The 23,821-nt window shown below is 37.8% G+C and overlaps 1 protein-coding gene across 2 annotated transcripts in view; it reads left to right on the forward strand.

The window, feature by feature from the left end:
* Nucleotides 1–23,821, forward strand: part of LOC124712266 (ER membrane protein complex subunit 1) — a 121,433-nt gene that overhangs the window by 67,775 nt on the left and 29,837 nt on the right. Inside the window, exons 6-8 of one of the 2 annotated variants that reach the window (XM_047242564.1) lie at nt 1,294–1,489; nt 7,076–7,192; nt 10,364–10,381. In XM_047242564.1, coding sequence (XP_047098520.1) covers nt 1,294–1,489; nt 7,076–7,192; nt 10,364–10,381 — 331 coding nt within the window. The remainder of the gene's footprint in view (nt 1–1,293; nt 1,490–7,075; nt 7,193–10,363; nt 10,382–23,821) is intronic. The other variant, XM_047242569.1, reaches the window with a different exon arrangement.

The following is a 23,821-nucleotide window of genomic DNA, read 5'->3' on the forward strand; positions in this document are numbered from 1 at the left end:
TGACAACTACTGAAAATACTTCCATACCATCTGTACTAAAAAAAGAAATTATACTTCATAAGAAATATCCTTTTGATAGTATTCCTTTTTTATAATCAAGCATTAATAATAGCAGATCCTCTTATTTCTTGAACAATGTGTGCTCATGAATGGCTACAGAGGGCAAGAACTCCCAACTTAATATTCCACACTGGTATGGGCTGTCAGTAGATCTACAGCAATTCATTCTGGTGCAACTTATACAAATCATTGTTTTGACTTCAGTCATAAAACCTTAATAAAGTTATGGGATATTCTTCATTTTTGTTGAGTGTGCATGCCCTTTACAAAAATAAATATAGTGTGGCTTCCAGCAAAGTTCTATAATTATTTTGTTCATTATTGTTAGATAACTCCACAGCTGTTTTTGTAAATTATACTGTAGGAAATGCTGCAACCAGCCACAAGTTTTTTAGAAATGATGTTATTGTACTGTCGCTAGTTTTGGATCTGAGCCCATGCTTACACAGTAGTGTTGGTTTCTTGGCAAGTTCTACATTTGTGTCTTAAAATATAAGTGTTTTTTTATTACATAGCTTACAAAAGGTTTTACATTGTATATAAGCTCAGTATGTTGTACTTACTATAAGGAAAGCTCTTCTTTGCATATACAAAGAGAGAGGTTTGATTCCCTTATTATATGTAAAAGAGAGATTTTCATGAAGTACTATGTATAGAGCTTACATGCAATGTAAAACCTTTTATAACTATGTAACTGACAAAACTTTGTTATAGTTTAGGACACAAATGTTCAGCTTGTCAAGAAATAAATACTACTGTCTGATAATGGGCTCAGCCTCAAAACTAGTAATGGTACAATAAAACCATTTCTAAAAAGCTTGTGGCTGGTTGCAGTAGTTCCTACAGTGTAAAGTTCTATAAAATTTATTTTGAGAGCCTTGCTTCAAATAGCTTTAAATCTCAACTTTGTTTTGAAAAATTTTGTACATATGCAAACTTGTTTGCTAGCTATGCCTTTTGAAAAGAGAAGTAGATAGTTGGCATTTACAATGATATTTAAACTCAACATGTATGCCGTTGATGCTTTAGATTATTCCAGTAACAGTTCCCTCCTGTTATGTATAGTGATGAATCAGCTCATGACCATGCCTTTTTATTTTGCTTCAAATACGTGTTGTACACTGACATAGTGTGCTTTCTGCACAGCTTCATTATAATTTTGTTAGCAGTCTTGTGTTGCAGAGACAACAGTGTTATTACCATCTTTGATATGAGGATAATGATCTGTTTCAGATTTTGGCAGTAACTGCATTGAATATTGATAATGGAAAGCAAGTGGCAGACTTAACGTCCCAGTTAAAGTATCCAATTGGAGTTGGTAAACCTGCAATGGTTCAAGCTGCATGTGCTCCTCGGAGAGAGAGAGGAGTTGGATGCCGCTTTCTGATTCAGACAGAAGACAACGCAGTCATTCTTCTCCACCATCCTGGTAAATTATATATCTGTTTAATTTTAATGTGTAAATTTCTTAATAGCATAATTACAGAGGAAGCTGTAAGACAGTAGAAGTTAACAGTATTTTTACTGTGTTTGTAAGGTGTTGGTAGTCCAGTCAGTAAGAATAAGATGACAGTTCCAAAGGTTTGGTCTTCAATCCCCATTCACTCTCAAGATTTTTTCTGTTGGTTACTGCTACTGCCACCTCCGGCATTGATTTATGTGCGTAAAAAATGCTAAGTTCCACCACAGTTTGGAGTTCACGTTAAACTAATGGCTCCCCTGTTACTGCCTGGATAAGTTAGTTCAAAGTCAGAAGGCGGCAGGGGCATATATTTACCAATATAACCATACATATCAAAGAATTGCATTTTTCAAAGTTTAGGGGCAACTTCATCATTTTCGTATAAAGAAAAAGAACTCCTGTTAAAAAACTGCATTTTCATTTATTATTTTGATCAGTTCATTAGGAGGGATGCATTATTACTAGAGCTATGTGAATCAGCAAATAAATGTTAAAAATGTAGCACTTTGAAATTTGAATTTGGCATTATTTTTTTTGGTGTCTTTATGCATCATATAAATACAAAATTCTTACCTTAAAAATGGATTTTTTTTCACTATCCAGTTTTCTTTTAAAAAAATTGAGAAAATTGATTATCTCTCTAATGCAACACCACAGCATTAGTTCTCATTCAAATTAACATACATTATAGGCCTATATACAAATTTTTACGTATTCAGTGCAATCATTGAAGTTGTTTCCAAACTGTCTGGCTTTATTGACCACCTCCTGTCATGTATAACTAAATTGTATATTGAGATGTAGCTCTCTGTCTCCACACTTTTGGCAGGTTTACAAATTCCAGATAAAGCAGCTCTTCCAAATTCATCATGTTTAAGCTTTTCACAGAGTAGAGGTTGCACTGTATTAGGCTTTTCATCATTTTCAGACAGTGTGTTGATGAATTGATGAAAATGCGTCAAAAAATGTCAGATGGAATGGTTTCAACTTTCGGAGTTTTTTCTGCTGTATTAACAACAGCAGAATCATTCAAATATAGCTGTGCACCGCAAACTACTGTATTGAAGAGCTTGCCACCAATGTTCTTTTAAAAAATATTAGCTTTGTGTGGTATAGTGTGTTTACATAGCTTTTGTAAACTTTTCATAGCAGCAGATTTGAGACAATTTTTTGCAGATGCTTTCTGTGCCTCGATTTGGAGTGTGTCAAAATAATTAATAGTGTTTGTTGAAAAACAACATTCAGAATTTCTTTTCAGTAGTAATTTGTTACTTCCAGTCTCTACCCACAGCAAATGTGCAAATGGGTAAATCATGCCTTCTAGTGTTGTAATTAAACTGACAATGCTAGCACATGGGTCACTTACAAATTTGCATTGTAAAAAGACTTAATCTGACACAGCTTCATTTTTGAAATGATCAAGAATGAGCTCAATGGTAGCATTTTTGTTTTCGAATTATCTGAAAAATTCAGTGATTACCGATAAGTGTGTGTCCAAGTACTGCACTGCATGGAACTGAGAATTCCATTTTATTATTGGACCAGGAAAACATCTTGTTGATGGGTGAGGAAATTTCTATTGAAGAAAGCGAATATATGCACTTTTCATTTTGTTGGAGTGCGGAAATGTCATTTCCACCTTACTGTCAATAAAATTTAGCTCCTTTAGATCTTTCACGAGGATGTCACCTACTTAATTCATTTTGTGTTCCCAACATTTGAAATGTATTAAATGGTTGCCAGTCAATTTTTTAAATGCATCAGAACTTAGTACAGTGTTTGATACTGAAAGCAAAACATTTTCATTTTTAATGCTGAAGTCTTTTAGGGTGTTTACTATGGCCTGGGTACAAGTAAATCTGTTAGCAACTTCTAAAAAGTTACAGGAAGCCAGATGCAGTTTCTATTCTGTAACACCAGTAGTCTGAAAAAACAGCAAATAACACCTTCCATTTTTGTCACAAGTTTTGTCAGCAGTAATGACAATAGGAACATCTTTCACAGCGTCTTTGATTTCTTCTTGCATTTAGTCACTACACTGACACATTCTCATCAAGTCTACCTGAACCGAATGTACAACAAACACTGAGTACATATTATTTAAAAAAAAGATGTAACTTAAACATTATCTAGTTCTGAAACTTCCTGGCAGATTAAAACTGTGTGCCCGACCGAGACTCGAACTCGGGACCTTTGCCTTTCGCGGGCAAGTGCTGTACCATCTGAGCTACCGAAGCACGACTCACGCCCGGTACGAAGGTAGGAGACGAGATACTGGCAGAAGTAAAGCTGTGAGTACCGGGCGTGAGTCGTGCTTCGGTAGCTCAGATGGTAGAGCACTTGCCCGCGCAAGGCAAAGGTCCCGAGTTCGAGTCTCGGTCGGGCACACAGTTTTAATCTGCTAGGAAGTTTCATATCAGCGCACACTCCGCTGCAGAGTGAAAATCTCATTCTGATTATCTAGTTCTGTCAATAGGATGTTTGCCTGTAAACACATTTCAATTTTGTTGTGGTGCTTAGATCCATCCTCAGTTTTGGTTTTTAGGCATTGCCTAGCATCTCACCCATAGCAGCCAGCCTTTTAGATGAAGCTCCTGCAGCCACTTTGTTTGTCTTGTGACTAGCACTTTCAACGTTTATTTCTAAATTGTCCTGCTCCTTCTAGTTGAGTTTCACATTACGAAAGCTACATGTAAAAGAATTTTTATCATGAAAGTAAAACCCTTCTCCTTTTGGGCAGGCATTGAATTGCTCCTGCAAACTGAAATTAAAACATGACGCACTATACCCAAGAAGTGTTGGAGTAACATTTTTTACACTTTGGAAACATTTCGTGTTTATAGCGTATGCAAATTTCATGTAGCTCTAGCTGTTACCAGCACAGGAGCACCATGAATGAGAATGATGATTTAATGGAACAGCTGGTTAAATATCTATACATTGGCTGCTGAGGCCAATGCAGTCTGATGATTTTTTGGCACATTTGACTTTCATCTCTGTTAATATGTCAAGTATGTAAAAAAAGGGGGGTCACATCTTGACTCTGATTTCTTGTTGAAGTGTAACACATTTTAAAATATCTTAAAGTGGAATACCACATATATATCTCGTCATTTCTATGAAATCTTACCTTGATTTCCATTGAAATTTCTTAAAGGACAAGAAATAACATAGCCTGGATAAAGAAATATTGACATTAGATTTTAATTCATCTCTTGTGTGGAAAATTACATTGTTTTGTATTTAAATGCGTGATTTTTGATGCCTGCAAAATTCTGCCTAGTGTGCAAGCAACTGTTAGAGTTGATTTTTGTATGAGTCAGTACCAAGCTAGGTGACACAGTAGTTAAGGCAATAGATTTGCTTTGAGAAGAAGTAGGATTTAAATCCCCATTCAACCAACAACTTCTAGAATTTGGATTGCTTCCTTAAATGGATAAAGGCAAATGCACTGATTCAGCCCCATCCTTGCACTATATGGGCTTGTAGTCTGTCTTTAATCACCTCATTGCTGATGAGATATTATTTTTAATCTCATTCTGTCATGATTCAGTGGTCAGTCAGAATATAAGACATGGGAAGCAAAAGAACAATAAAGTTTATTGTTTTGTGATACTGTTTTGTGATATTGCTCCAGTGAAAGACTACTAGTGAAATATGAAGAACTCACTAGGTGAAGTTAATAACCAGACATTAAAAATGCTGAAAAAATGAGCATGGGGTTAGAGGAGGAGGAAAAATAAAGTTGGCAATAAAAGAAAAATAATGGTATCAGATGGAAAGGTAGAGGCCAATGAAGATAACAAGTATAAATGATGAGAAAGAGGGGGATGTAAAACAGAATTGAGAAGAGCATAGGAAGAAGGAAGTAATACAAGTAAAAATACAGTCACTTGGTGGAACTTGGGTGTGTGCCTTTGAGAGACAGTTTTCATTTCCAGAGTTAAGAGAGCATTGGTTTTCGAAAGACACAGTCTTAAACTGAAACAAGTTGATGAACATGTTGTGAGCTATAAAAGCAGCAGCTACCTCTTATACTTCTTTTTCTTTCCAGTACAATTTTCACATAATTTACTTACATGTTACATAATCATTATCATTTGTAGTTTTGGATGAGGATGTCACCACTTTTCGTGCGTTCTAGGTGCTGAGTAATGTTTGTGTCGTTAAAGGGAATTCCCAGTTCTTTTGCAAACAAAATCATACTATCTAAATAAAAGGCATTATGTACCTATTTGCTGTGCTGTTGAAATATTCTGAATTTTGAACTGCCTCCTCCCCCGCCCATCCACCCTCACCCAACTCCCCTCCCTCCCTCCCTCCCCCAACTCCCACCATCCCTTGCCCAACTCCCACCCTCCCTCCCCCCCTCTCTCTCCCCTCCTCACTCCACCTCCCTCCTCTCACCCCCTCCTCTCTCCCCCCTCCTCTCTCTCCCCCCCCTCCTCTCTCTCCCCCCCTCCTCTCTCTCCCCCCTCCTCTCTCTCCCCCCTCCTCTCTCTCCCCCCCTCCTCTCTCTCCCCCCCCCTCCTCTCTCTCTCGCGCCCTCCTCTCTCTCTCTCGCGCCCTCCTCTCTCTCTCTCGCGCCCTCCTCTCTCTCTCTCGCGCCCTCCTCTCTCTCTCTCGCACCCTCCTCTCTCTCTCTCGCGCCCTCCTCTCTCTCTCTCGCGCCCTCCTCTCTCTCTCTCTCGCCCTCCTCTCTCTCTCTCTCGCCCTCCTCTCTCTCTCTCTCTCTCTCTCGCCCTCCTCTCTCTCTCTCTCTCGCCCTCCTCTCTCTCTCGCGCCCTCCTCTCTCTCCCCCCTCGCCCCGCTCTCCCCCCTCGCCCCGCTCTCCCCCCCCGCCATTCATTGATAGCCAGATACAGATATCAGTACATTTCAAATAGATTAATGGTCATAGATATTTCAAAGATTAATTTCGATTAAGAATTATTCAGAAGTAGGAATCATCTTCAGCAGCACATATAAACTCCTTATTTAAGATTGATAACTCCCACTTTTGGATGGAAAATAAAAATCAGTGATGGGAAAATACATACAAAGTTTCATCATTCTATTCTTGATGCTTTTATTTATTTCTTTTACAGCTTATTTCACTTTGTGTATGGACTACGATATTTATACGCAACACTGGACTACAATATTTGTCTGTAACACTAGACGTCTCCGATATTTTCACATTTACTTATCATTGAAAAATGGCAATATGAATAACTTTTGTTAATGAAGAGAGAGTCAGTCCGGGTTGTACAGTGTTCCATACGTTTTTTGTTGCTGATTAAGGCACAGTTTTTCAGGATCAAATTGCACACAATAATTTTGCACCTACTCTTTTTGATGCATTACTACCTGTTACCCACTCATGATGCCTTACAATTAGATTGTGTATGCACTTCTGTGATTCCTCTGTGTTTAAAGACATGTACATACATCTTATATTCTCATCCAATGCCTGTGTGTTATATAAGGAGTATGTTCACTTTTTATTAGTATGGAAAATATAACTATTGTGCATTATTCCTAATTGTGCATAATTGGTCTGTGTAATTGTAGGAAAAATGCTTTGGGTGCGTGAAGAAGCATTAACATCTGTTGTGGCTGTGGAAATGTTGGATTTGCCTGTCTCTGACACTGATGCTGCAATAGAAAAGGAATTTGATAATAAAGAATGTAAGTTTTTAAAATCGGGCATAGCATCTGTATCTAAATTGATGCTAAGGTAAATGTAATTTCCAATTTCTTCTCATTTCATCTTTTTTTTCTGCTTCCATGTGTATAAATACATTGAGAACATTTAACTATCGCTTGGTAAGAGATTTGCCTACGACAATTTGTACAGAAATTAATATATTGTAAAGCACATTCGTCCATAATTCATAACTGGCTGTGACGTTGCTGACACAAGAGCGTGCTTGTAAGCTGGAAGAGGAGGCGCAAGATTCTTAAAACTGAGAGCTGGGATAGAACTTAGCATGAGAATAAGAAAGCATGTCAATAGCCCAAGAACTAAATTTTAGGGGAGATACAGTAAACTTATTGTATGTCAGGCAATAAACAATTATCCACTCATTAATTTTTATTGGTACATTACTTTGATACCTAAAAGGTAAACATTGTTTCATTAACATGTACTAGTAACATTTTATAAAAATGAGTTTGAGTATTCAACTTGCGTGTTTTGATGCTGTTACACCATTATCTGTGAGTATCTCTTTGTTTTATTGAGATATTGGCTGAACAAGAGTAATTGTGTACATGTCGACAAGCTCTCTAACTAGTTTGTTTACATATTCACCAGAATGAAAAATGTCCCTATCGCAGCACAAAGAAAGGTAAATATGGCCTAGACATACAATGTAAAAGAAGGGATCTAGCTTTTCTATGTATCTGGCAGCCTCAGAGATAATTAAATCAAAACGTGTTGACATATTCGTGCTAGTTTTACTTGGTAGTATTATTTCCCATTTCCTTCAATATAATGTGTCGTGCCAAGTAAACTAACGTGCTACTTGATGTCAAGTCATATGATATGACACATGCCATCTTGTCATCCAACATGTCATTTGTCATGTCTTGCAGTACGACAGAATGTGTCATTAAAGTTTAGGTTACGAGCACCTTCACTCTGCGATACTTCCTGTTATAGATGTGGCCCACTCTCAGATACTTCGTATTATAGATTCGTCCTATACTCTAGAAGCACCCAAATTTGAGTCTATTTGTTGTTACATTCCTAACTATCCATGTAACAAAGGGCGAGTTTCGGGAAGGGATGGTACCTTCCAGGGAAAAAAGCAGCCCCTTACACCCAGAAATCAAAAAATTGTTTAGTGTCAATCTCCCTTCTCCCTCCCAGGAATAAATCCACCCCCACAAAATTTTATCTCCTCCAAGAAAAACTTTTTTAGCTATTACATGCATGCTATTTAGCAATATGATATTATACAGGATGAACACTAATAAAAGCGATGAGCTGCAGGACCGGATTTCTGACTGGGAATGGGGGAAAAGGTCCTATGAACATGTGACTGGAAATGCATTGTTACGGTAGGGGGTACTGACGAATGGAAGTTCCTCTATGTGTCATGTATTCCATGTGTGTTGCAGGCTGTGTAATTGACACAGCATACTGTAAAAAGCGGTACAGTCTGGTGTTCATGTCAGGAAGAAACAGAGATCGTTGTTTGTGTACAGCCAAGTGGATGAAAACAGTTGAGAGGCAGTATGACTGTACCAAAATAATAAGTACCCTCGTAGATGCCAACCACATCACACAAGCCCCTTTTGGGCATTTGTGTGATCGTGGATCCTTTCAGACAGGCAAACTTGCATGGAGGCAGCAGACTGTGCCTGCACCAGATTTGGAGGGCCAAGTTCTACAGGATATAGAGACAAACTCTACTACAATTCCAAGCAACTGGCCTGCCAACATGGTATAAGCCAAAGCATGAGTCTGCATATTCATTCTGCTGCTTTCAGTATGCTGTGTCAGTCACACAGCCTGCAACATACAAGGAGTACTCGGCACATATTCAGAGGAACTTTCATTCGTCAGTGGCATCTACTGTGGCGATGATGCATTCTGAACACATGTTCATAGTACCTTTCCTTCTCCCATTTCCACACAGGAATCCACAGTTCGTCAGTTTTGCTAATGTTCGTATTGCATATGGCGAAACTTACAGATTTTGGACACAGGAATGGGGACTTGAGGCAATAAATTGCAAGATGGAGGTGTGCCAACACATTGCAGCTTAGACAGCTGACTGCAGTAGAGAAATAGGTTTAACATGTAAAAAAAGCTATGTGAAGATGTTCTCATTTAAATGTCTTTGAAGCTGCCAGATAAGTCAAAAAGCTAATTGCCATCTTTTATGTCCCCTAACTACGCCCATGACACAATCACCTTTTTTTTTTACGCTATGATAGCATTTTCCATTCTGGTTCCCAGCTTTCAGTCTACCACAGTTTTGACTTTAGAAAGACATAGATTGGCAATCAATTAAATTTTTGTTGACTTAGGCAATGAACGGTCTGGTACAGGTTTTTTTCTTATTGGCGTTCATGATTTAAATAATGAATGCATGTGGGGGTTCTCTGCCTATGTTGCGTCTTTTTGAGAGTATAAGGTCTTGTGTGTCCTCCATAATACAGAATATCACACACGTGAAAATAATTGCATACACTGTTTGTTTACAAAATATGCAACACATACCTTATAGCCTTAAAACGACGCAAGGGAGGCAGAAAAGCACACATGCAAACATCACCAAAACTATTCATGTAGACAAATGCACTTGAAAATAAGCAAAAACTCTCGAAACACAATGTGTTAAGCATGAAAAAATGAGTAACTGGTACAGTTTTCATCATTTAGATCATGAATGAAACAGTTACAGGCTTTCCTAAAACAGTGAATATGACGAACAAAATTGTGTTGCTTAAGGACTAAAGCTTCCACAAAACAACAGGATGACCATTAATTACATGTATTTATCCACATTCCTACAAAATTTGGACTGATTTGCACAAGTTTGAAACATAGAAGTAGCACAATTAAAAAAACTCATAAAAACATGTTCAATGCTTAAAAATATAGCAGATGAAAATGTAGTTGTGTTACATCCACCTGAGAATTTCCAGGGAAAAAAGGTGGCTGAGGTGAATTGTTATTTCATTTCATAAGCATGTTACTAACATGTGGTAAACATAACTAACATTTTTTTTTTAAATTTCATTTATAATTGTATAGAAAAATAAACCATCTTACTTTTCTATTGTATAATAGTAGTTCAATACTTAGACAATAATAATTATTTTTATTTTCTGTTATGCTCCCAGTGGACTTTGGTGTCTCATGTAAGTAATAATATTGGTGCGTACCTTCACCTGCATTCACTTTGTTGTTGGAATGCAATGGCTTTTTATGCAGCATGGCTTTTTTTATGCATGCTGTGTTATTGCAAATCATTTGATAGAATTCTCTCTCTCTCTCTCTCTCTCTCTCTCTCTCTCTCTCTCTCTCTCTCTCTCTCTCCCTCTCCCTCTGTGATTTGTGATTAAAAAATTTCTTGCTTCATCTTGTTCCATAGTACAATAGTAAATCTTCTGTAAGGACTATGAGAACAAGATAAGAAAGATCAGTGCGTGCATTGAAGCATGTGGTCACTCAGTCGGTAGGCAGAGTGGTATACTCTGAAGCCCACTTTGATACATGGGAATGCTTCAGGAAAATACTTTACGCGTTTTTAAAATTTGATTTTCTGAAATTTTTATATGATTCTTGTAATGATCAGGTATCTAAGGCTTTAAATACTAGGATTACAGAAGTGGTGTGCATGACATCACTTTTATACCAGTGATATTAAGTCTGAAAAATTGTCTTTCAAATGTTTATTCGCCTCCAAATTACATTACACACACACACACACACACACACACACACCACACACACACACACACACACACACACACACACACAGATATGTAGATGATGTGACTTACCAAACGAAAGTGCTGGCAGGTCGATAGACACACAAACAAACACAAACATACACACAAAATTCAAGCTTTCGCAACCAACGGTTGCTTCATCAGGAAAGAGGGAAGGAGAGGGAAAGACTAAAGGATGTGGGTTTTAAGGGAGAGGGTAAGGAGTCATTCCAATCCCGGGAGCGGAAAGACTTACCTTAGGGGGGAAAAGGACAGGTATACACACGCATGCACACACACACATACCCATCTGCACATATACAGACAAAAGCAGACATTTCTTTCCGCTCCCAGGATTGGAATGACTCCTTACCCTCTCCCTTAAAACCCACATACTTTCGTCTTTCCCTCTCTCCTGATGAAGCAACCGTTGGTTGCGAAAGCTTAAATTTTGTGTGTATGTTTGTGTTTGTTTGTGTGTCTATTGACCTGCCAGCACTTTCGTTTGGTAAGTCACATCATCTTTGTTTTTAGATATATTTTTCCCACGTGGAATGTTTCCCTCTAACTGGCAAGTAACATAACTTGATACAGAAGGTAACTGAAACAAATATGCCATAAGACAAACAAAACTGATACTTTCATTGAAAGACAGTAATTACACTGAAGTCACCACGGTTTATGATAGTCTCCAGACATTACAAAAGACTGGATGTGGCTGTTAGCAGAGTATGTGATCACCACCAACAACAATGGATGTTCTAAAATGTGCTCCCATGCTAGCCACGAGGTTGGTAAGGAGTTGTTCTTCTATTCCTCTGCCAGCATAGGTGACAACTGCTGGATGGTTGTTGCTCCTTGTGTATGTGTCAGCCCATTGTATCCAAGTATCCAACATGTGCTTAATGAGATTTACACTGGGGAAATGGGCCAGTCAGACCAGTTGCCGAATGTCTTCTCATTCCAAAAGCTCCTCCACCCGTACCGTTTGATGGGGTTGCGCATTTTTATCCGTAAAAATGAAGTAAAGGCTGAATGAATCCCTGTAGAGATGCATGTTGGGAAGGAATAGAGTCACAATAATTTTGACTGGAGAATGGAAGTCACTACGTCCACGCAACATTATGCCTCCCCACATCGTAAAACACCTGTACCACAAAAATGATTATGTTTGACTTCATTCCTGTCCTGGCTGCAATATGTGTTCCCTCTTCTCACCATAGGAGTGTAGAGCACACATTACCATTTGTGGTGATCATGTACCCTGTTAAGAACCATGTCTCACTTTATTGTAATGTCCAAGGGCCCATCATGAATCGCAGTGCCATCAGTGTAATTATAGTCTTTCAATAAAAGTGTATTTTCTGTTCATCTCATCGTGTGTTTCTTTCAGCTACCTTCATTGATATACAGCAGCAGTCCTTTTTATGTATGTCCAAGTTTCACTGAGCTACACACTTAGTAGTAACATGTCATGTGAAAGTTAATTTTGGTGCACACCAATGTGTGTGTGTGTGGGGGTGGGTGGGTGGGGTGGGGGGGGGGGGGGGTAGGCAAATGTTAAATTTAATGTACATGGTAACTTGTTTTTTGCATCATGTTGGTTGTGCCTTTACAGTCAGTTGAGTTGCAGAACAGTAAAAGAAATCACTGAACCACAATTTATTGAAGAGTGTGGTCCCAAAGGGACCAAGAATTCTTTGTGTGGTAAAGATGTGATAATATTAGGAACTGAGTGTATATTGAAACATCACATTATTATAATAATGGCTGAATAACATTCTAGAAACAAGTCCTTCCATTGAGTCACATATTATTGAAAATAAAATATTGTAAATCCACCACTGTGTCAGTCCAAATTTTGCACTGTTGTGTAATGTTTTGCAGGGACTTTAAAGAGAGAAAGATGTAAACATAACACTATTAAAAACAAAGAAGTGACCCCCCACACACTCTCCCTCCCTCCCCCCCCCCCCCCCTCCTCAAAAAATAGTGACAGATACCATTCAATCTGTAAAATGCATAAAGCTACTTAAACACTATATTTACCTTACTATAAGATGAGATTTTCCCAACCAAATACATCTTTTAAAAAATACAAGTTTGTCTGATATTCACAGGTTAGCTACTGTTGCTTAGTTTAACATTTTTGCATTGCATATTAGCTTAATACAGTACTAGCCATAAGGTGCTCACCAGAATGGCCCAGCAGTGATGAAACAAGCCCACTAAGTCTAGTCCTAGCTAGGCAATGATATTAAGCTAGTTTGTATTTCGCGCCTCAACCATTGTGACAGGTCCTGAACCTTGAGCTATGATTGGCTGCCTCAAGGTTGCTCTTAGTAAAGCCGTTCCTTATTGTGCGGTTTCTCACACAGCCTACATCTACATCCTTGCTCTCAAAACTACTGTGAAGTACATGACAAAGGGTGCTTCCCATTGTACCTTATACTGTAAAATGGTATGGAACACAGGAAAAATGACTCCTTAAATATGACTGTGCAAGTTGTAATTAAATTAATCTTATCTTCCTCACCATTGTGAGATTGTTATGTAGATAGCTGTAATATATTCCTGCATTCCTCTCTTAGTACTGGTACTTGGAATGTTGTAAGCACTCAATCGAGAGATAGTTTGCATGTAACTTCCAGCATCTACCAGCTCAGGTTTTTCTGCAATTCTGTGTGATGCTCTCTCATGATCAAACAACCTCATGACCGTTGGTGCTCCCCTTCTTTTCATACATTCAGTGTCTGCTAATACTCGTATTTGTGATATGGATCGTACACAGCTATATTCCAGAATGGATACCACGAGTGTTTTCTGAGCAATCTTCTTTGTAGATTGATTGCATTTTCCCAGTACCCTACTAGTGAAACCACCATACCGTGTTGTGAGAACTACAAGTGACGATATTAAACAGGCATTTACTTCAGCTGTGTTTGGATGCAAAGCTGTCTGAGACCAAAGGCACACAGATCATCATAATTGCTACATAATGGATAAAATTAGATGTAATAATTTTTATAAATTAGTTCCTCTGTTTTAAATAATTTATCATTTTCTTTTCTCCATTAGAATATCAGCATGAAAATCTACAAGTGGCACCATTCACTCTTCAACAGACCTTACATTAATAATTTTGGATCAAATCTTCACATCTTAAGCTATTCTAGTTCTTGTTCAGTAATTAGACTAAACTAAAACAGTTTTACAAAATTTGTAACTGTCTGAAAAAGTTCTGTGGGTAATTTGTGAGCTGCTGTGAGAACTTGTGAAAATATGTCATGAGGGCAGTCTGCATTCAAAGGATGCATTCATACCTCTTTCTCCTTTTTAATAATCGCATTTTCAGCATGAACACACCACAATTACGTCAGATTATCCTCAGAATACCATACACTTCAAGTAATCCACTCAACTAATGTTACAAACAGACATACAGTAAACATCCCCGGCAAGAAGTGAGATTCCTGCACAGTCAGCAATGTGCCATTTGTGAGAACTGAGGTGGCAGCACCATGGCTTCAGCACAAATGTACCCTCAATTTTACAAATGAAGCTTCGGTAATAGGGGTCATTTACAGCTTTAATTTGACATTTTAGAAAGGTGTGAGGAGGAGCAGTGGCATAAACTTAACCAAACACTAGGAGAAGGTGAGGAGGAGAATGTATACAATGTAGCTTGCTTTTTATTAACATCCATCACACTTAAACTGCAGTTCCCCTGAATCCAGTTGTAGTCTATATTGAACTGACGTTGCAAATGAACGAATACTCAAAAATATAAAACATTTCGAGAGGAGACATATTAATTCTATCATAAATATGCTCTCGCAGAACACTTGAATTGCAAAACAACAAATGAAATATGATCTTCAATTATACTTCTAAAGTTATTACTGCTCCATAACACTGTTGAGTTTCAAGTTAGGCAACGAAAGATCAAGCATGCTGTTAGCCCAAAGTAGTCCCAATTTCTGTCGATTAATCAGTAGAGAGCTGAGAGGACAATGAATTCTTATCATTCTGTTTGCTTAGACTGCCAGTGGTGTAAGAGCATTAAATTGTAGCAATTTAAAATGGATGCAGATCACAATTGTGACGAGAGAAATGCAGATCTTCGAATTTGTGGTTCACATAGACAATTCAATACAGATTTTTAGTTAATAGTGAGTCATGAAGCAGAGACCATAAACAACTGTGCAGCAGAAATAAATTATGGAAACATGGTGTTACACCAATGAATGCTAGCAGAATACTTGGTTACAGAACACCAGTTCTACATGCTACACTTTTTGGGGACCAAAGCAGGTAAGATTTCAGGAACTGGAGAAGCAGGTTGTTAAGTACATGTGAGAGAAATGCAGTGAAGACTGCCTGATTACTTAAGAAGTTATCCAAATGAAGATTCTGCATGCATTGCGGAATTAAAAGCAAGACTAGATTGGTGTGTGAGGATGGTGAAGAGGCTGGGGCCTATGGAAAAATGATAGCTCTTGACTTCCCCCTGTGTTTGATGAAAAATTACTTCTGTATTCATTTCATGATATCAGTTTAAGAAAATGGCACAACTATTTGCCTAGGCCTTATAGACAACGATCAGATGCCTGTTTATTTTGATATGCCATCAATAGTTACTGCTGCTTTGAATGGCAATAAAAGTGTTCCTATAAGAAGTTCTCGCAGTGAAAAAGGCCAGAAGAACAGTAATACTGGCTATAGTGACAGAGGGAAGGAAAGTGCCCTGATATTGGATCTTTCCAGGGAAACGATGCCAGAAGAGAAACTGTGTGTGGGTCTTGCCTTTAGATGTCAAGAAAAGGGATGGAAGACAAATAACTTGAAGCTTGTTTGGAGCAGACTATCGGGCTCTTTATTATTCAAAAGGAAAATGTTGATGCAGGATTATTTTAGGGTACATCTCACCCGGTAAGTTACAAATCCGATATCAAAGAACAAATAGTGCTGGTAAATAATTCCTTGTGGCTTGATGTCGCAACTTCAAGTAATTGATGTTGTGACTGATCACAAGAATTCACAAGACTCACCTGCGACAACTTTACAGTGAGAGACATTGAAGGAGACCATACCCTCACTCCAGTGGGGACAGGGGACGGTGTTTAGAGGAACCCTTGATATAGTCTGTCAGTTAACTTATGAGCAAGCAGAGTCCCCACTCTGCCAACCAAGCTACATAACAAGGCACTTCTACAAGCTGTTTCTCAATGTTGTACTGGCCCTTCTGTGGCATGTGCTTTAAATCAGTGCTGACGCTGTGTGCAGATACATCTGGGCAATGTTTGTGTTTAGATAAACGACTTAACACTGTTCGGGCTACATAAGACAACTGCTGTCTTCCAGAACACAACATTATAGAATAAATAACATTAACATAGAAATGGAAGTCATAAGTCCTGATTCACATATCTACTACAAATATTGAATCCAAATGCCTTTTATCTGAATGCATATTTGTTTACTATCTCCTAAAATGATGAATGTATTCCGTTAGGGTTTTGAACATAATGTAGTGCAATTATTACGTAGAATTGAAGGCTTCTTCTTAAGTTATGTTTCAGCTAATAAGTAGAAGTTTTCTTCGATGAACTGTGCTGAACCACAGGAATATTCAAAAAGTAACGATGATTTGTAATTTTGCATGTTGTATTAGTCTGATTTGCGTGACTTTTTCTTATTATGTTGGTAAACCTGTCTGGAAAGTACATGCACAGTGTTAGCCATATCGGATGTCTACCAGTTGTCAGCTGTCAAAAAGGTTGCAGGTGTTTTGGTAGTATCGGCAATCATTTTGTGTAAAAAATAGAGCAGGGAATTTGTATTAAATTTTATTGTAAGATCAGAATAAGGTGCATCTAAGTTTTATAAATGTTAAATATTGCTTCTGGTGAATCTGCTATGAGTAAAACAAGGGTTTACAAGTGATATAAGCATTTTGGAGGAGGTTGTGAAAATGCTGAAGATGATGAATGCTGTGGATGCCCCAGCACATCGCGGGTGAAATCATGGGAAAAGTGAAATACAACTACTATGAACAATCACCAAACCACTGTCTGAGAAGCCATTAATGTTGGTATATCACCTGGCTCATACCATTAAATTCTTTTGTAAGTTTCAGGAAAACTTGTTCCAGAATGGTTGAATTTTGAACAAGAACAGTAGCAAATACAAGTTGCTCAGGATTCACTAGATGAAGTCAGCAATGATACGTACCTACTGAAACAGATCATAATATGTGATGAAACATGTTGACAGATATGACATTGATTCTAAAGCTCAGTCATTCAAGTGGAAGCATTCTGGATCGCCGAGACCGGAAAAACCTCGAGTGTGCTCAAATGTGAAGGTTATGCTCGCCGTGTACTTCAATTTCAGCAACATAATGCACTATGAGCTCTTGCCACAAAGTGCAATGAACAATAAGGAGAACTACTTACAAGTTCAGCACCATTTGTGTGAAGCAAATTAAAAGAAGACAGCCAGATTTGTGGCAGAGCAATTCATGGTTTTTGCATGACGATAATGCACCTACACCCATTTAGTTGTGTTTTGTGAATTTTTGGCCATAATGATGCCCTGGGCTCTGTATTCTCTCCATGTAGCTTTCTTTTGTTCCCAAACACAGATGACATATGAAAAGGTTGTCTTTTACAAGCATAGATGAGATTAAAAATGCGTCACTGGGAGAGCTAAAAGCCATCCCAAAGATAGAGTTCCAGAAGTATTTTGCAAAATGAGAAAAGTGCTGGCATCACTATATAATATAGAGTGGCAAATATTTAGAAAACAGTAACATTATTGTAGACTAATAAGTAAACCCAGCATTAGATGCAATACTGGTTTTACTTCCACTAACATTGTCTAATATGGTATCAACAGCAGGACCCTTTCAAAATTTTCTGAAAATAGTGTTGTTGTCAACCAAAGCTCTTTGGTATAAAAGAACTTTCGGCCTTACTCTCAATTTCCTTACTTGTACCGAGTTTTTCCGTCACCAGTCAATTACATAACTTCTCTCCACCAGAACCTTTCTTTTAGTTACAGATAACTTCCAGACGAATCCCATTTCACACGGGCTTGTGCTATACATGTTTCAGCTAAAGAAAATTGATATTTGGCTATACACCAATAAGTAATTTGTGTAAAGTCGCACTGTTTCCTGATTTATGTAGAAGTCCCCAGTCATCTGTCAAATTACCAGTTTTTTGAAGCTGTACATAACAATGGGTTTCCTTCCTAAAATTCTTATTACTTTTTCTTGACAGTTCCAGTAAACCACGTTGCTTGTTTTCTCATTTGTTTCCAGTGTATCCTTCTATTACAATGCTGATTTTAGTATAAATTGCAGCCCTTGATCGGGGGTCCCAATATTAGCCAACAGTTCATTTTGTGTCATCTCTTTACTACAAACTGTTATTACATTTGAGACGATGAAACACTCTTTACTCAGAATATAACTGTCCTTTGTATTGTGCACATTTTCTTGTGATGTAGTGTGCGTACCCATCACTTCTGAATAACTAAGTATATTACAGAACATATAAACTGAATTGATTTGATGCTGATAACTAGAATGACACAAATAGAATCAACTCAAATCACCAAATGTTGCTCTACACTGCTGGACAGGAAATGGACAGCTGATTTTTTGTGTGCCTATAGTGCAGTTGGAGGGTTCTTCTGGGAAAGGCCACTTGCCCCACCAAGAACGTTGCTTGAACATGTGTTTACCAATGGGCTATATCCATGTGCAATTTTGTCATACATAGACATGGTTGGAGATTGTGGCTTTTGTTATGTAAAATCAATTGTTGATGGTGTACAGCAACCAGCCAGAAAATGGCTTCAGGTTACTTTATTTGAAAAGTACCATTGCCAGTTTTGAATTCTTTTACAATTCATTATCAGATGGTTTCTTAATGCTTTCATCAGTACGTATTATACATTGGTTTCCTGTGAGTTGCCTTAGGATAAACAATAATTTACAAATTACAAACGTTTAACCAGAATGGCTGTGCAACATATTTGTATTGTAGTGCAACTTACATGAAATGTCCATCTGGCGCATTTGTATTGGCAGTTTTCTTGCAATGAAATAATTCTCAATGATTTTTGTGTTTCCACAGTGAAAAATGTTGCACTGCATTGTAAACCACTTTCGTTCCATCCCAAATGAATTTTCAATGTGCACTTTATGTTTTGATTTATCATGAAAACAAATACACAGTGGGCCAGTGCATCCTTACTGCACGGAATAGAATCTAGTGATTCTCTAATGAAAGAATTCAAAAAGTTGTGCATTTCCATTGTTATGGATGGCTTAGAAAATGAGATAATATGGGTAGAGTGCCAGCAAGCAAGAAATGACAATAGGCTTAGAAATGAAAATGATTATACCAGGCATGGTGATATTATGATGGTGGTGGTGGTGGTGGTGGTGATGATTAAAAAATAGTTATACCACAGACTATTGACTTAGATTGTAAGCAAACAAGGGTTGTAAAGATAAAAATTCATGTAAACTATTTCTTTCTTTATATATACCAAAATATGGATAATCAATGAGTGGCGTAAGTTTAGAAGAGACATAGTGTTTAATTTGTAGACAGAGCTTAAGATGCTTTGTATCAATAAAACAGTTTGTAATTTTGTTTAATCAGAATATGTTTAAAATGAAAGTTTCGTTTGTCTTATATTCAGTGTCATCTTAACCAGGTAAATGTGGTAGACTTCCGTTTTCTTCCAAGGAAATGTTATCTCTTGTTCACAGTCCATTGAAAATGGTGGTTGAATGCAATTCATATGTGCTATAACTTCAGAAGCAGCAGTAGGCTGCAGACTCTCATGGAAGAGAAGATATGAAATGAAATAACGTTTTGTTTGTGATGTTGTGTCAGACCCAACAACAGTTGTGGTTTACATCTAGAGAGGACAATGAAGACACAGTAACTTCATATTAGTGCAGCGGCATGTTAGTGGAGCAGTTTGATGGCTCGAGGTATTAGTGGAAAGATTCCTGACCTTTTGTTCTGTTTGTCAGTTATTTCCTATCTGTGAATGATAGAAATCATGTGGAGAAATGTGTGCTTCAGTGTGAGTTTTAGCTCTTCAGTACTATGGCCATTGTGCTTTCTGGGCTTCAATCACTTTATTGTCATTCAGGATTTGCTTAAATATGTATGTAAGCTAGTCTACCATGTCTCTTCACTGTTTCAGATATTACTGCATTTCATTCTGTCCAACTACATTCTCTGTATTATACATGAATGGACTTTCTCTTCAATGTCTGTAAGGATTTTACCCAAATCTCACAAGGGTGTCCTCTGTGTATTATCCATATTAGATTCCCTTTGAAATATTCTCTTGTGCTCCCAGTCAGAACTGCAGTTTTCAAATCAATTTTCTCTCCTATATTCTAATTGGTTTATTTGATATTTTTTTGGTTTCTAAAGATAAGAGCAGATGAACTATAATTAGTTGCCTTGAAGCAACTACCCGTGGTTTGAGTCAGTGTTGCTGCTTATAATCCGTATGTCAATATTATAACAATACGTGTTTTATATAAGGTCATACTTGGAGGAGGGGAAGAGTTTCATCCTACAGTATGTGTGATGAACAGAGTGGAAACACTTGGTAGCTGCTTGTATTCTCTTGCAATTTTTTCTATTTTGTGGCTCATTCCAAAGAAACAGTAGCCCTTACACATCATTTTCAATCACGGTCAGTTGATTTGTTTGAAATTATGTTTGCAAATATGTACTTTGATGTGCTTTGCTTTGGATTTTCATGTTTGCCCCTCTTTGCCCTCCAAACACACACACACACACACACACACACACACACACACATACCACTGGCTCAGTGGCCACAAACAGTGGTCATGTCTTTGTGAGGTGGGCTTGTGTTAATGTGTGTATGTTGTCTTAGTTCAGAAGGAGGCCATTGGCTGGAAGATCACATGTCTAGCAGTCTTTGTGTTGTGCTTGTCTGCAACTCAACATCTCTATATGATGAGTAGCAATCTCTCCTTTTCATAATATATGCATTATATTAGTTGTTCTAGCAAAACTTGGTAAATCACATTGATCCTTTCTTGCTTTCATACTACATTGTTCTGCTTCCCAGAAACTGACACAGTTCTCAGTGTACTACTTGTGCCATAATGAATATCAAAGGGAAATTATGCCAGACAACGTCATTTTGATCAAATATCAGCAAGACGGATCACCCATTCATGCCTATAAATGTACTGTTTTCAGCTTTTCTGAACAGCCTGAAATAGAGAGGTTATCAATTGGCGTGCTAAGATACCACTTAAATCTGAGCAGTTTGTGACGTACATTTGCCCACCTGATCCCCTTGGACATCCATTGCATTTTGAGATTCTATTCTGTAGACACTTCTGAGTAATTAGTACTGAATGAGACTATTTTGCTAACCTGGTCATATCAGTGCTAGTTTGGTTACATAACATAAATTTGTCAGTAGTATTTTGACTATACTCTTGCCCACAGTCCAAAATGTCAAGCACTAATAATACTAATCCAGATGTGTGTAATTAAACTCATTTATTGTATCAATATTGCAAAATGTAACTGATATACTTAGAGGAAAAATTTTCTTGTAGTTGTTTGTTGTTGTTTGAGGTACAATAATTTGTTATTTCCTCAAAATGAGAATCAGAATACCAGTCCTTACACCACTGCTCTAGTTCGAAGTGCAGTACATGTTCCAACTCACTCTGGAGTTAACATTTTCTTCCATTATCAATGTATCTTTTACTGTATGTTTATCCTTTATTATCAACAAGAAAAACCTTACAAACCTGCAGCTTGCAGTCTATTTTAGTAACAGTTCTGTATTTATTGGCACGAAACCCAAAATCCTCAAAAAGAACCAGATTATTTGCCAACAGTTGTATACATTTACAGAATACCCAAACAGAGACATCTTTTGGTTTTTATGGAAGAGAACTTTTTTCCTTTTTACGGAATACCCAAACAGAGACATCTTTTATTTTTTATGGAAGAGAACTTTTTTCCTTTAAGCTTTCATTATTTCTTTTGTAGTCTGTCCTACAGAAACTTTCAGTTTGTATTTGTATCATGTTTCGAGATTTTGTCTTCAAAATAAAGTATGTTTTAACTCTGCTTCACATATTCCAGTTTTCTATTTTAACATTGCTTTTCTTTGATTTTCATCTCCAGGTATCCAAAATTATCTTTTCAACTTTGATCATATATATTTCATAATTGTGGATAGGTAGAAAAGTGCAGTTTGCAGCAAAATGCTCATGCACACCTAAAGTTCCAGTACCCGTTTAACAGAGTTCAGTGTGTGTGTCGTCTGTAGCACACAGGATATCTAAGCACTATTCCAGTTCCTCCCTCGTCTGGCCTAGCATGTTCTTAGAAACACGAGTAGTTACTACTCCAACATGAGTTTGCAGAACACTGGGGTCTGGTAGGCAGAATCCTTCTCAAAGCCCTGAAAAAAAAACTAGTGAGGTTGTGTCTGGAGACCTTGGGGGCTAGTAAACTGGTTCTCTGCCAATCCTGCAACCTGGAAATGTCGTCCAAATCTTTCTTAACAATAGGGTCGAATGAGGAGGAGTGCTATCCTGCTGCAGCATGATGTCAAGATGCAGATTTATTGACCTGTGGAAATGCAAGCTGTTCCAAGGTAAAAGGTTGAGGTTATAGACACCTCTGCAATAAAAAATGGTTCCACCACATGGTCATGAAGAAGAGCACATGACATTTACCTGTAGACTGTTATGCACAATTTCCATGATAAAGTGAAATTTCTTCTATAGTAATGTGTAAAAGACTGTGGGTAGGAATTACTGACTGACATCTGTATATTTTTAAAAAAAGTTAGAATGTTCAGTATGTAACCATATTTACGAAGTAATTTGAGATGTGAATGTAAAATTACTTGTGCACATCACTACAATATATCATACAACATGACCCGTACAACATGAAACTAACTAGTAAACTAAGTAACTAGCTCATAGCCCTGTGTTCTCCATTGTTTTGTTTTACCTTCCTGAACACGTGAAAGCAATCTTCATTCATGAATGTCACCTTTTTCAGAGAGTCTGGGTCATCATCGAAACAACTCAGAATATCAGTTTCAAATGCTTTACGGTTTGGCCTGTCATCTGATTGAATCATAGCAGCTGCACCTTGTGGACATGAAGCTTCAGTACCTTGCACAGCACTTTTGTGGTTGGTGGTTGTTGCAGCTGTCAAGATGCTTGACTGATAGATTGGGCTTGAATAAATGCCTGTTGCACCCTTTCCAGATCTGCATCACTCATGCTTGGATGTCCAAAACTCATCCTCTTTGACATTTCTGTATCCCTTAAACCTTGTGTACCACTGTCTGATAGTCAGACGTGATGGTCGTGTGCTTCTTTAATGTGTCCAGAAGTTCTGCTGGATGTGGGTATGAGATATGGTCTCTCTTACACATTGTACCATCTGCTGTGGGCTGGGCATGTTCATCAGTAACTAGCCTTTGTGGATATTATACCACAAACTGCACCTTTTTACCTATCTGCATTTCTGAAATACACATGATCAAAGCTGCCAAGATCATTTTGGAATACCCTGTAATTCAGTTATCAATACAGGATCAAGAATATCTTGAGCAGGGTTGTTGCTCAGTAAATGCAGATTACGATTTTAGCTGATCAGGCATCAGATACAGTGAAGCCTGAACTTTCCTGTAGAAACTGGTGCAACATACTCCTTGAGGGGAGGGGAGGGGGGGGGGGGAGAGAGAGAGAGAGAGAGAGAGAGAGTAATTATTTTACGACAACTGTGGCATATTCCTCTA

Source organism: Schistocerca piceifrons, chromosome 1, assembly GCF_021461385.2.
Source record: "Schistocerca piceifrons isolate TAMUIC-IGC-003096 chromosome 1, iqSchPice1.1, whole genome shotgun sequence".
NCBI lineage: Eukaryota > Metazoa > Arthropoda > Insecta > Orthoptera > Acrididae > Schistocerca > Schistocerca piceifrons.